This window comes from Nansenia antarctica (assembly GCF_963989245.1).
Source record: "Nansenia antarctica genome assembly, chromosome: 3".
NCBI classification, from domain to species: Eukaryota; Metazoa; Chordata; class Actinopteri; order Argentiniformes; family Microstomatidae; genus Nansenia; species Nansenia antarctica.
The window spans coordinates 50,894,649-50,909,648 of NC_137688.1; the positions used below are offsets into that span (position 1 = coordinate 50,894,649).

General features: G+C 48.9%; 1 protein-coding gene across 1 annotated transcript in view; it reads left to right on the forward strand.

Moving 5' to 3' along the window:
- Positions 1-14,001, forward strand: part of ahdc1 (AT hook, DNA binding motif, containing 1) — a gene marked incomplete at both ends in the record, with an annotated part of 14,721 nt that extends 720 nt beyond the window's left edge. Inside the window, 5 exons of the mRNA XM_080527364.1 lie at positions 1-444; positions 697-990; positions 2,564-4,314; positions 12,093-12,300; positions 12,349-14,001. The exon at positions 1-444 is cut by the window's left edge and continues 243 nt beyond it. Of these exons, the coding sequence (XP_080383490.1) occupies positions 1-444; positions 697-990; positions 2,564-4,314; positions 12,093-12,300; positions 12,349-14,001 (4,350 nt within the window). The remainder of the gene's footprint in view (positions 445-696; positions 991-2,563; positions 4,315-12,092; positions 12,301-12,348) is intronic.
- Between the last annotated feature and the right edge of the window lie 999 nt (positions 14,002-15,000).

The following is a 15,000-nucleotide window of genomic DNA, read 5'->3' on the forward strand; positions in this document are numbered from 1 at the left end:
CCCCCGGCCTACAGCCCCGTCCCTATTGGCCCAGCCTCTCTAGGCCCCTCCCCTCTGGGCTCCGCCTCTCTAGGCCCCTCCCCTCTGGGCTCCGCCCCTCTGGGCCCCGCCTCTCTGGGCCCCACCTCTCTATGCCCCTCCCCTCTAGTCCCCGCCTCTCTAGGCCCCTCCCTTCTAGGCCCCTCCCCCTTGGGCCCCGCCTCTCTAGGTCCCTCCTCTCTAGGCCCCGCCTCTCTAGGCCCCTCCCCTCTAGGCCACTCCTCTCTAGGCCCCTCCCCTCTAGGCCCCACCTCTCTAGGCCCCTCCCCTCTGGGCCCCGCCTCTCTGCCTGTGGAAGGGGAGAGGAAGTACGCTCTGCGTAGCTCCGGTCGCCCTCGCTTCCCCTGCCAGCTCCGCAAGTCCTCCCGCCTCCGCAGAAGCACCGAGGACGGAGAGAGGAGGGGAGCGAGGGAGAGGGACAGGGGGGAGGAGGAGGAGGCGGAGGAGGAGAGGGAGGAGAAGAGCTGGAAAGTTGAAAAGGAGGAGGTGGCATTAGGGGGCCCGGAGTGTCCGATCGTCATCGAGGATGTCGCACCTGCGGCTGCCCGCCCTGCAGTCTCACCTGTACCTCCAGCTGTGCCCCGCCCCTCCCCGCATTCCACGGCCACACGTCCCTCCCCGCATTCCACCCCGCGCTCCGCCCCCCGCCCCTCCCAGCATTCCACCCCGCGCTCTGGCCCCCGCCCCTCTCCACATTCCACCCCGCGTTCCGGGCCCCGCCCCTCTCCGCATTCCACCCCTCGCTCCGCCCCCCGCCCCTCCCCACATTCCACCCCTCGCTCCGCCACCCGCCCCTCCCCACATTCCACCCCTCGCTCTGGCCCCCGCCCCTCCCCACATCCAACCTCTCGTCCGTCCACCAATCCCAAGCCCCGGCCAGCTGTGAAGAAGGCGGAGCCTCTGACTGCACCACCTGTGGAACTTCCCCGCAAAGGGAAGCTGTTTGTCGGGGTGAGTTCATGTCTGTTCTGGTCAACGGTTCAAACTAGCAGATCATAGACTAGTTGTTACACAGTAAAGTAACACTTTAAAGTCAATTAAGTGTCTTTTATCCGTGTGATATCACACTGTAATTACTCCAAATTGGGATCTATGTTCTGTAGTCAAAAGAGACATGAGAAAAGGTCCTCAGGAACTTTAGTTTGTTACTTTTGTTATTTTCAGAAACTAAAATAGTGTTTTCAGCCAGTGGGAATGTGTGGGAGGTTTGAAAAGCAATTATATAATAATGTTGTTTAGCCCCAAAGGTGTAATTTCATTAGGATCTTTTGTCTTATTTTTATGACTACAGAACATGACTACAGCTGTTTTCACACATACAGACACTGGTATGCTGGAGATAATAAATGTAATTTTCAAAATCAGTGAAGAGTCCTTTTAAGTACCAGAAAGTCCCCCTTGTTACAACATAGTTTCCTAGTAAATACTGGATAAATACCAAGGATGTAAAATAGAGGGTAACTGTTCTTAATAACATGTTACATGCACTACTATGTACTACACTAGGAAAGTCTCTAGTGAGACAGACTAGAGACGTCATGTTATGATTGCTAGCGAACGTAAATAAGCGCTAGCAAACAAGTATGTTTTGTTTTGGCCTGATGTTGACTAAACTTGCAGGTAAGATGAATTTAGTAATTTATGAATTTACAGTTAATTAGTGTCTTGTGTAATTGCTTTATAATTACACAGCAGTGGAGTTTAGAGGTTATTGTCACCACTCATAGAGAATAAGGCTCTACAGAAAAATAAGTATTTAAAAAAATAATAATAATAAGTATTTCACCCCATGCTGCCCCTTTTTGTGAGTTTACCCCCTTACAAAGAAATGAACAGTTTATAATGTTAAAGGTAGCTTCATTTTAACAGTGAGAGACAGAATATCAAAAGAAATCCCAGAAAATCGCATTATATGAATTTTGAAAGATTATTTGTGTTTTATTGAGTAAAATTAGTATTTCACCCCCTAGTAAAACATGACTCAGTACGTGGTGGAGAAACCCTTATTGGCAAGCGGTCAGACATTTCTTGTAGTTGGTCACCAAGTTTGCGCAGATCCCAGGAGGGATTTTGGCCCACTCCTCTTTGCAGATCCTCTCCAAATCCTCAAGGTTTGGAGGTTGTTGCTTGGCAACTCGAAGCTTCAGCTCCCTCCACAGATTTTCTATGGGATTAAGGTCCGGAGACATACATATGAAATATATATGAAACATGAGGAACATGTAGGGAGGTCAGTAGATTAAAAACACGTGTTGATTAATCTTTTCCTATTAGTTGATTCACCTAATGTGGCAATAAAAAACATTTTCGCCTTGTAATTTAGACGGTCACAAATTTTCTAAACAAGAAAACCAAAGTGGTGCTTAAACATTGAGTGGGGAGGTAATAGGGTACTTTACAATTTAGTCATGAAATGATGGCCTCCAAAACAAAGCACTGCAAATTACCATCCCCGTTTCCATAGATGAATATAAACAGATCCATTAGCTGATGAATATATTAATATTTAACTTCCTGTCCCCAGGTGAGGAGGATCGTGGTGAAGGTGGCGCGCATCCCCGTCAACCTCAGCCGACGCCAGAAGAGCTACAAGGTCTCCTCCATGGAGACGGTTACCGGGGCGGAGAAAGGCTGTAACGGCGGGCTGGAGGGCGCGGACGGGGGGCCGGCGGTGGTCCGGGAGCCCACGGCGCTCCTCCGTATGAAGAACAACGGCAAGAGCGTGATGGTGATGTTCCCTCCGGGAGAGCTGCCCGTTATCCTGAAACGCAGACGCGGACGTCCTCCCAAACAGGCCGTGCCGGGAACACCGGACTCTCGGACCGCCGCCGCCGCCGCCGGGAACGCTGATGGCAAGAAGCCGCGCCGCCGCCGCCGGACCAAGCTGCCGTCCCCCCAGCCGTCCTACGTGAACGACACCAACGACGTGAAGACGGAGTACGGAGACGTCCTCTCCAAACTGGCCTTCCTGAACCGCCAGCCCCCCGTGACGGGCCGCTGCTCCCCCCCGCGCTGCTGGACCCCCAGCGAACCGGAGAGCTTTCACACGCCGTCGGAAAACCCCGGAATCTCCACCCTCCTGCACCGGCTCACCGGGATCCGACGGAGGGGTGGGAGGGGAGGGGGCATGGGGGGCCGGGGAGGGGGCGCCGCGGGGGCGGCGGGGGGAGGTGAAGGCTTCAAGAGCTCCTTCAGCGACTTCTTCGAGACCATCGGGAAGAAACGGAAACTGACCCCGCCGTGCGAGCCGGGGCTGCCCAAGAAACGGGGGGGGAAGGGGGCGGGGGGCAGGGGAGGGGGGGTGGCGGGGGAGAAGGCGGTCCGGAAGCGGCGCTCGCGGAAGAACGGCGTGCTGAGGGGGGGGGAGGCGGAGCGACAGCTGGAGCAGGACTGGGCCAACGGCAGCGGAGGATGGGGAGAGGAGGGGTGCGGGGAGAGGGAGAGGGGTCCGGGGGGGTACCAGGCCTGTGGGTCACCCAGGGGCGGCTTCCCCTCCTGCGAGATGGGGAGGGGGGGCTCCTACGGCAGCCCGGGGGGGGGCGGCGGCAGAGGGCTGGCCGGGGACGAGGCCCAGGGTCTGTTTGCCGGGTACTTCCGCTCTCTGCTGGACTCGGACGACTCTTCGGACCTCCTGGACATCTCCATGTCCAGCCCTGCCTCCTCTCGCCCCGACCCCCGAAAACCTCCCTCCACCCCGGGCTACGACTCCTCCAGCCCAGCCCCCGGCCCCCGCTGGTCCCCAGCCTTCCCCAAGCGCAGCCCCAAGGGCCCAGGGGGAGGGGAGAGCCCGGCCCAGCCTCCCTGCTCCTCCACCAGGCCTCCCTACAGCTACAGTCTGGCCCAGATCTCCCCCACCACCTCCACCTACCCCAAATCCACCCCTCCGTCCCTCTCTCTGTCCCGCTCCCCCAGCTCCCCCCATCCCTCCTCCTACTGCCACTACCCCTCCGGCTACTCCTCCTCCTCCTCGCCAGCAGGGGGCAGCACGGCGCCACAGAGGCCCTCTGACTGCAGCTTCGCCTACGGGGCCAAGACCCCCTCGGCCACCCCCGCCGGCCACGGGCAGATGGGCTATTCCAGCTACCAGGCAGCAGCCAAGCGGGGCTACAGTGGGTACCCGGGAGCGGCCCACTCCTCCATGCTGCGGGGGGAGGGGGCAGGGCCGGCGTCTCCAGGGGGAGGGTACATGGCCATGGCCAAGAGCAGCCCCTTCCCCTCCTCGTCCTCCCCAGACGGGTACAGACACTACCAGGCAGCAAACCAGTGGAACTATAGGTAAGTACAATCAAGTGTCTGTCTGCCTGTCTGTTTGTCGGTCCGTCTGTCTGTCTGTCTGTCTGTCTGCCTGCCTGCCTGTCTATCTGTCTGTTTGTCTGTCTGTCTGTCTGTCTTTCTTTCTTTCTTATGTTTATTTGAGGTATTATTATCATCAGGAAATTAAATGCATGTTTAATTGTATTTATATCAGAAGATTGACTTGGCCAGTGAATAGCTTTACACGTTTTGCCCCTGAAAAACTCCCTAGTTGTATGGCAGTATGTTTTGGGTCATTGTCTTATGACTGTATGATGAAGTCATATGAATTTGTAAGCATTTGCTTGTACTTGAGCAGACAAGATGTTTCTGTACACTTTAGAATACATTCTTCTGCTGCTGTCAGCAGTTACATCATCAATTAAGATTAAGTTAGACAGTTCTGGGGGGCGCTATCGAGCCGTGAAATTAGATGGCAGCGTAATTGAGGAGCTCCGCCGTGCACTAAATACTTTAAAAAACCCTATATGACAAAGCCAACTGGATTGTAAAGATGCCACATAAGGACCCAACCAAATCCCATGACATTTTTACTTGGAACCGCGCTTCCCAAGCACCAAAAACCGCCTCTACAGCAGAGCAAGAAAAAGTAGCTAGCATTAGCCCCGCGACCGTTAACGATAGTCCAGCTAAAATGGCGGACTTTTCACCTGTACTAGCTGAACTGAAACTTCTCCGCAATGAGTTCGGAACCAAACTGGATAATATAGCTGTACGTATGGAAATGATGGCCAACTCTGTCATGGCATTGGAAACTAACATGTCACAAGTGACTTCTAAAGTCACAGCCAACACCTCTCGCCTGGACGAAGCTGAAGACAGAATAGAGGCGGCAGAACGACACGTTTCCAGGGCCCAGTCTGATATGTCTGCCGCATTAAAACGGATCGATTACCTGGAAAATAAAACAGAGGACATGGAAAATCGGAGCCGGAGAAAAAACCTACGTCTATTCGGCCTCAAGGAAGGCGCCGAAGGTACCTGACAAATGCTTGACTACATTAACGAGAAGCTACCGACCTGGCTCGGGCTGGATACCGACGCTGGCGAAACGTCACCTGCAAGACGCATCACCCTGGAGAGAGCCCACCGGACCTTGGCCCCGCCGAGACACAACCAGAACCGAGCAGTCATCATCCGGTTCCATAAATTCCAGGACCGGGAGTTTGTGTATCAGTCCAGTAAACAGGCTACCATCCAGTGGCGTAGCGGACGGGCCCGCAAGCGACGCACCGCGGGGGGGGGGCCCAGACACTAGGGGCCCCCCTAACATTGGATACAAACTTTTTTTTCTTTTTTTTTTTATAATAATAAGTGGCCCTTCATTGTGTCAACCTTAATTTTAATATATAGGCCTATATTTAAAAATATATACATAGTTAGCCGTATCCAATAGCAACATGACTTTGACGTCACACGAAAATGAGCAAGCGAAAATACCTCAGCGGTGCGCAAAAACGGGAACTATCCTGTAAAAAGGAACAGAATTCAGCGAAACTTCGAAAAATGTCATATTTTCTTTTACCCAATGCAGCTTCTGACACTAACACGGGTAGGGATGCGATTAGCACTGGGTCAGGGACAAACGTCGTTGATGCACCTGTTGCTAGCAGCACCACTGTGGAGGCCAGTGTTACTGCAGCTGGCATGGCGCAGGCTGACCCGGCCGTTCGCGTTCGGAAACCTCCGAACGTTGGCGCTGTCTGGCGAACGAGCCCGCGTTCATACCAGTGTACCAACGTTCGGAGGTTTCCAAACGCGAACGCGAACCGGCACGGTTCTTTGCCGGTGTGAAAGCCCTATATGAGGGGTTCAGCGTCAGTTCGCTTCGGTGCACCTTACTGCCTGATTGTCTGTCCCTGTGTCATTCACTCTCAACAACGATACAAGTACAATAAGCATTCTTTAGGTGGTGGTAGATTCTCTATTCGGACATTATAGCCGCTATATGTGGGACTGTCGGTCCGATATTGTAAAAAAAAAAAAACGTTTACGGAACTACATGTCTCAAGTATTATCTCGGCGGTTAGTCGAGTGAAAGAAAAACAACATACAGATGATAATTCACACAATATAATACCACGACAGCGTTCAGCACTAAACAATAACATTTATTTGGGCAGCATCATACTCAAACTCAGGCAGAAGGGCAGGGTCCGGCCAGGTTCACAGTCACAGACTGTCAGTACATAATTTAGCATGGTTAGGCTATATATAGCTGTTTCTTTTTGTATTCTACTATTCTATTCTACTTCTGCTGTCTGCGTCTCCCTGGGTATTCCTAGACCAGATGGCAAACAGTAAAGACATGCCACAACCAGGACTTAAGAAACGAGATGTCCAACAAAGGATTTGACAAACCTGGCCTATTTTGCGCAACAAGTAGACTCTGATGCAGCGGAGACAGGGTTGCCAGATGGGCTGGTTTTTGGTGGATTTAGACGTTTTTAGACAGCACAAGCCCCACACCTCGGAGTTGAATAGGGGGTGGGTAGGGGTAGGGAGAAGTTCTAAGTGTTCAATGTGTTTATATGTAATTGAATATGTGTTTTTTTCTTTGTGTATGGAACTGTGTCTGTGTATGTGTGTGCACTTGCATCATATGTATTTATATTTGTTTTCTATAATTTCACAACTTTACATTATGCTGGGATAATCATTTATGGAGGGAACAAAACAGAGTGGAAAATAGTCTGGATATTGAAATTACAAGTTGGAATGTCCGGGGAATGAGGAAACTGGCCAAACTGAAACAAGTATTAGACCGGATAAAATATCTAAAATCTAAAATAGTTTTCCTACAGGAATCCCATTTGATTGCTTCAGACATGCACTATTTAAATAGAAGATGGCCAGGCCAAGTGTTTCATGCTTGCTATAATACTTATGCAAGGGGAGTAGTTATCCTGATACACAAATCAATACCATTTCAAGTCACAAAAACTACCCAAGATCCATATGGAAGATATATTATTGTTCAAGGTAACATTTTGTCACAAAAAAATTATCTTATAAATATCTATGGCCCTAATGAGGACAACCCATTATTTTTCCAAAGAATATTTCTAACCGTGTCTGCCTTGGAGGGACTTCATATTATTGGAGGGGATTTTAACTGTGCCCTCGATCCACAGATAGATAGATCCACCCAAATTGATGCAACTCATGTACAAACTAGAAAGACTCTGACTACCTATATGAATGATCTAAGTTTAATTGAAGTATGGAGGATGCAGAATCCAAATAAAAGGGAATACTCTTGTTACTCAAGTTCATATAAAACTCACTCATGCATTGATTATTTTTTAATTTCTATGGAACTACTGTCTAAGGCCAAAAACTGCTGCTACAATAGTATAGTAATTAGTGACCAAGCAACAGTATCTATGGAGATACATTTAGGTAGGATTGAACATTGCTCAAGATGGAGGTTACAGGTTTATTTGCTACAGGATCCAGTCTTTGTTAAATTTGTGGAAAGTTGCATTGATAAATATTTTGAACTAAATACAGACGAAACTACGACCAGCATCAGATGGGAAGCATTTAAAGCCTATATAAGGGGTGAAATTATCAGTTACACAAGTTATAAAACCAAACGTCACAACCAAGAATTACGAACATTAGAAAACCAAATTAAGAAAGCTGAGATCGAAATTTACAATAACAATGACCCTGAAAAATTACATAATATATCTGTAATGAGAGCTAGCTATGATAAATTAACAACTGACAGAGTAGCGAAAAGCCTAATGTGGACTAAACAAACATACTATGACCAGGGGGGAAAAGCTGGTAAACTATTGGCCTGGAGGATAAAGAAAATGCAAACTGAAAGAACAATCGCTAGTGTCAAATCTATGTCTGGCAACTTAACCAGGGACCCATTAGAGATTAATAATAACTTAAGGGATTTTTATATATTGACATACAAATCAGAATATACAGAAAATGGAGAAGCTCAGAATATATTTCTTGACCAGTTGCAATTTCGGACAATATCAGAGGAAGAAAAAAATAATACTAGATAGTCAATCAACAATAACAGACCTTTGTGAAGCTATAGGCGAAATTAAGTAAGCACCCGGACCGGATGGGTTACCAATAGAATTTTACAAAACATTTAAAAAGCAACTTATAAAGCCACTACTGGACATGTATGAAGAATCATTTAATGAAGGAACCCTCCCAGATTCACTAAGATTAGCTATAATAACCCTAATATTGAAACCAAAAAAGCCCCCAACGGAATGCTCGTCTTACAGAGGAATTAGTTTAATGGGAAGTGACACAAAAATACTTTGTAAAACACTTTCTAGCAGATTGGATAAATGTCTCCCTCAGTTGATTATCGATGATCAACAAGGTTTTGTACAAAAAAGACAAGGATATCACAATATTAGAAGGGTCTTAAATATTCTTCATGAGAGACATAATGCAAAAGACACAGCAATGCTATCAGTAGATGCATGCCAAGCATTCGATAGGATAGAATGGGGTTACCTTTTTGAAATACTACCAAGATTTGGACTTGGTGAAACTGTTCTCAGACGGATTCAGCTACTATACACAAATCCAACCGCTGAGATCCTGACTAATGGTAACATCTCAAAACCTTTTAGTTTGCAGCGATCCACCCGACAGGGCTGCCCCTTGTTTCCACAATTATTCACGCTAGCAATTGAACTGCTAGCAATGGCCGTAAGGGCACATAAAGGACTATCAGGCATTACAATTGGGGGAATAGATCATCGCATTTCGTTATATGCAGATGACATAATATTTTTTCTGACAAATTTAAAAGATAGTATTCCCAACTTGGTGAGGTTAATTGAAAACTTTTGGGGGTTCTCTGGATATAAAATTAATAATTCAAAATCAGTACTGATGTTTCTTAATAAAGAAGAAAGACATAATCCCATAGTGCATACTCCATTTATGACAACCACTGAAGGTTTTAAGTACTGATCTGAAGGAAATAATCCCAGCAAATTATGACCCCCTGGTAGAGGGGGTAACTGAAACACTGAATCGCTGGTCCACTTTGCCTATATCTATGATTGGACGAATAAATATAATAAAAATTACTATATTACCCACATTTTTATATAATTTTCAAACACTCCCACTGCCACTGCCAGACAAGTTTTACGACAATATTAACAAACTAATTAGTCAATTCATCTGGAATGGCAGGAAAGCTAGACTCCGCCTTAAGCTATTATATCTGCCTTATGAGAGGGGGGGCCTTCAATTTCCCAATCTTAAATGGTACTATATGGCAGCCCAACTGACCACAGCATCATATTATTTCCGCACGACAGCGCCTCCTGCCTGGGTAAACATTGAACAAGAGTCCATTCCAGATCTACCATTAAGTGTATATCTATACTCTTCAGATATTAAAACACTGAAGAAACGAACAAAAAAATCCCTTTCTTAAAAATACAATTTCAGTTTGGCATGCTGCACACAAACATATAGGTGATATAGCTGTATTGTCTCAATTTACTCCTATATGGGGCAATGAGCAATTTACACCGGGTAGAAAAGATGGAGGATTTAGGTCATGGAATATAAACGGTGTTAAGAAAATGATGGATCTATATGTAGACGGAGTGCTGCTTTCTTTTGATTAATTATGTCCAAAATATCAAATTCCTAAAAAACACTTCTTTAAATATTTACAGTTAAAAAGCTATATGTCATCAAAATATAAACAGATAATGTGTATACCACCTCTATCAAAACTCGAGGAAATAACACTTGTAAATTTGGAAGAGAAGGGCCACGTATCTAGGTATTATAATATACTAGTGGCACATAGTAACGAATCAACACTAGACAAATTAAATGCTTGGAAATCTGACATACAAGAAGACATTGACGAGACTGATTGGAATGCTGCTTGTTTAAAAGCGCAAACACACACGATAAATACAAGGTTTAAACTACTGCAACATAAATGGTTGATGAGAACGTACATAACTCCTGTCAAGCTCCACCTATGTCTGCTAACATCCCAGACGTTTGTGTTAAGTGTGTAGATGAGAAAGGTACTCTATTTCACTGTCTATGGGAGTGTCCGAAGATCCAACATTTCTGGAAAGATGTTATAAAATGTTTGTCTGAGATATTTAATGCCAAAATACCGTTAAATGTAAAACTCTGTGTGCTTGGAATATATCCGGAGGACTTTATACAGACATCAAAACAGACCAAACTTCTGGACTTTGGACTCCTTCAAGCCAGGAGAGCCATAGCACTATGCTGGAAGAGTATGGACGCTCCATCATTGAGAATGTGGAAGAGGGGGCTCTTGGAATGTGTTGTCTGGAAAGATTAACCTATATTATTAAAGGCAAGCGGAAAGACTTTGACAAGCTGTGGGAACCATACATGAAGAACATGTAGGATAGAATACTTTATACAAAGTGGAGGAAAGTTTTGTTTTTGTATTGTTTTTTATTCAATCCAAAATTGATGCAAGTTGTGTGTGTTTATGTTTGTGAACTTTGTTATTGTATGTTTCTCTTTATTTGTCTTTTGTTGTTTTGTCTTTGATGTTGGTATATAAAAATGATAATAAAAATATTGTGGAAAAAAAAAAAGTTAGACAGTTCTAGTAGCAGTTATACATGCCCAAACCATAGCACCCCCTCCACCATGTTTCACAGATGAGGTGGTATGCTATAAATCTTGGGCAAATCCTTTTTTTCTCTAAACTTTGCACTTGGAATCACTCTGGTACATGATAATATTAATATTCTATGTCACAATGCCCTTTTCCAGACCTCTGCAGGCTTTTTAGGTACTTTTAGGGTTAAGAGTTTAAAAAAAAAGTTCCTTTTTGAGCTAGTGGTTTGCACCTTGCAGTAAAGCCTCTGTAGTTCAACCAGCGTATTTAGCGGATAGTAATCTCAGACACGCTCACGCCTACCTCCGAGTGATCCTGATCAGTGAGGCAGTGAACCTGTTTTTGAGCGATTGCTGAGGACACCAGAGATTTCTCTTTAATGATTTATTTTTAATGATGTTCCAAACTGTTGAATTTGGCAAGCCTAAGGTTTTGGCTACGTTTCTGATTTCTCTGCCTAATAACGGCTTCCTTGACTCTCATTGACAGCGTGTTGACAGACCAATTGCAGACTCCAAGGCGAACAGGCGAACGCAAAAGCCTAGAATCGATACTAGACCTTGGCAGCTAGTATCAGCTAATCTTATGCCTGCACAAATTATGAATGACAACATCCAAACCTTTGTAGTGTCGAGCCAAAAGAAGAACCGATGCTTCACTGTCCCATGACTTATGCAGGGCACTGCAATTTAGACTGAGACCACCAGAGCAGTGTGTTCAAGAAATTCAGAATGAATTCAAGAAATGTGTGTGTGTGTGTGTGTGTGTGTGTTTACAGGCAGGGCTATGTACTATTTCACATGTGTGAATGTGTGTGTCTGTGTGTGTGTGTGTGTGTGTGCGTGTGTGTGTGCGTGCGTGTGTGTTTACAGGTAGAGCTATGTTCTCTTTCACATGTGTGAATGTGTGTGTGTGTGTGTGTGTGTGTGTGTGTTTCCAGGCAAGGCTATGTTCTCTTTCACATGTGTGTGTGCGTGTGCGTGTGTGTGTGTTTCCAGGCAAGGCTATGTTCTCTTTCACATGTGTGTGTGTGTGTGTGTGTGTTTCCAGGCAAGGCTATGTTCTCTTTCACATGTGTGTGTGTGTGTGTGTGTGTTTCCAGGCAGAGCTACGGGGGCTGGGCGGGGGACTTCACTTCCCAGTACCACAGCTACGGTGACTACACCACCAGCTCCAGCGAGCCCAAAGACATCCTGGACATCTCCAACTACACCCCCCAGAAGGCCAAGCGACCTCCTCTCCTAGAGAGTCTCTCAGAGTCCTCCTCTGACTCCTCCCATCTGGGCTTCACCGGAGGGGGGTCGGGGTCAGGTGGAGGTGGAGGAGGTGGAGGTGGGGGTCGCGGTGGCGGCGGTGGAGGTGGAGGCGGAGGAGGAGGAGGGGGAGGAGGAGGTGGGGGGTACAGGCAGAGGGAGCCCCTCTCGCTGGGGGGTGGAGGAGGAGGAGGAGGAGAAGGGGGGGGTCCATCCAGCCTGTCCAGCCTGGAGAAGCTAATGATGGACTGGCATGAGAGCGCCTCCGGACCCTCCTACAACTGGAGCCAGAACGTGCTCTTCCAAGGCGCCGACAAGCCGGGCCGAGGTCGCCGGAAACGGGCCCCAGAACCCCAGACGGAGGCGAGGGAGGGGGGGGGTACAGCCGCAGCCGCAGCAGGCGCCCCCCCGGACTCCCCCTCCAGCCCCCCCCCAGCCCAGGGGTCCGGCGGAGGCCCCCCGAAGCGTGGCGGAGGAGGGCCCGGGTCGGGGCGTCAGGCCCGAGGGTCTCGGGGGGGGGCCAGGGGGGGTCTGTCCCCCTGCCAGCGCGAGCGCCCCCCAACGGGGAAGACCAAGGCCAAGGGGGGGGCCACCGCGGTGGGGGGCCAAGGGGGGGGCGCGGGGCTGTTCCAGGAGGGGCTGGACTACTACAGCGGGGACAGCAGCAGCCTCTCCCCCCTCCCCACCCCCACCAACCCCCCCCTGGTCTACCCCTCAGACCCCTGCGAGTACCCCTCCCCCTACTCGGCCCACCCCTCCACCCCCTCCTCTGAGGAACGCTACCCCGCCCTCTACCCCGGGGACTCCTCCTCTCTGTCGCCCAGTATGCCCACCTACCCCCCTAAACCCGCCCCCCCAGCCCCACCCCCCCAGACCTACCACCCCGTCCCCAGGACCTTCTCCCCCTCCTGCTCCCCGTCGCCACGGTTACTGCCCCACTGCGGCACAGCGCTGAGCCCCCCCCACCGCGGCCCCCCCAAAGACCCCCAGTACCCCCAGTACGACTCCCCCAGCTACTGCGGGTCCCCTTACTGGTACGGACAGACGTCTCACTGCGGCAGCCCCAACCCCACACACTCCAACACACACTCACACTCCAACACACACTCACTTGCCAACGCACACGCCAGCCCTCATGCTAACACACACCCCAGCAACCCTCTGGCGAACCCTCACGCCAACACACACCCCAGTCCCCACGGCAACATACACACCAACGCACACGCTCACACGCAACCGCACGCCAACATGAGCCCCCACACTAACCCGCACTCCAACCCTAACACCCACCAGCACCCCAACGCCGCCAACCTCCACAGTACCACCAACCCCCACCCCCACCCCCACCCTAACAATCACCCCCACCCGAACACACACACCAACCCCAACCTCCACTCCAACGCGAACCCCAACCTCCACCCCCACTCTAGCCCCCTGCTCTACGAGGAGCGGCCCCCCGCCTCCTCCCTGCCCCCCCACAAACGGGACCTGCCTCCCCACCTGAGCTCAGGCCACCACCGCCCGTCCACCCTGCCCCATTCTCCCTACCTCTCCCCCCACCACAAGCCCCCCCTGGACTCCTTGGCCCACCCTGAGGACATGGGTTACCCTCTGGCCTCCCACGCTTCGTCCACGTACCCCGGGATGACCCCCCGCTACCCCCCACAGCCCCCCAGAGGAGGAGGGGGGGGAGGAGGGGTGCTCTGTCAGCTCCTCGACCCCCCCAACGATGACAGCTTCAGCGTGACCAGCCTGTAGTTGCAGGTGAGACACACTGCTACTCCTTATTTCTACAAACTCAGTAGTCTGTTGATACCTCACTAATACTCTACTAATACTTTACTAATACTGTACTCCACTATTAGAATAATCTACTTAGGCCCAATCCCATTTCACCCCCTTGCCCCTAACACATAGCCATACCCCCTCCATTTTGCATGTTCACGTGTAGGGGTAGGGTGTCCCGAGGCACACTCCAAACGGAGTGTTATGCGAAATCTCCCAGAATGCCGTGCAAATCATCGGCAAGATAGTGGCAAACACATAAGCAACAAAATAAAACCACAAATTATTTTCTTCGTTAATAAAGATTAAAACATTATGATAACTATCATATTATCTTAATTTAATGTCATTTCAATGTATTATAGACCTTTTCTTTTCTATAACAAGCTTAACAAAAAATCCCTAGTATGCTGATGTCTAGCTATCTAGTTAACATTGCAACATTGTTTTAAGGCTGATTTGTGCATGACGGTCCTGCATTTTGACATATTTCCATGTCGCATTTTCCCCCCTTCTATGATGCCCGAAATGTAACTTACCTCCAGCAGCGAAGTTGTTGCACTTGTTATCGCTCCTCTAATATCAGTGCAGGCTGGCAGGGTAGGAGCACGGGTTGCTAGCCTACAGAGCACCGCTATTCTGTCATGAACTGGCCTGATAATGAAGCATTGTTCTTTTTTATTTGATGACCTGTTTGATCGATTGATAGCGTGAAACTTAGCATTGGTGAACGAATCATGAGAGTCCATGCTTTTCTATGATACCACTGATGACGTATCAGGGTCTTGAAGGGTTATCCCATTTCATAGGGGAAGATTTCAACCACTACCCCTTGTAACTCTGTTCCGAGGGGCAAGTGAAAAGTGAGTGGCACTCGAAAACGAGGGGGAATGAGAAATGGGATTGGGCCTTACAGTATTGTACCATAGCTACACACACAAACACACACACACTCACACACACACATACATA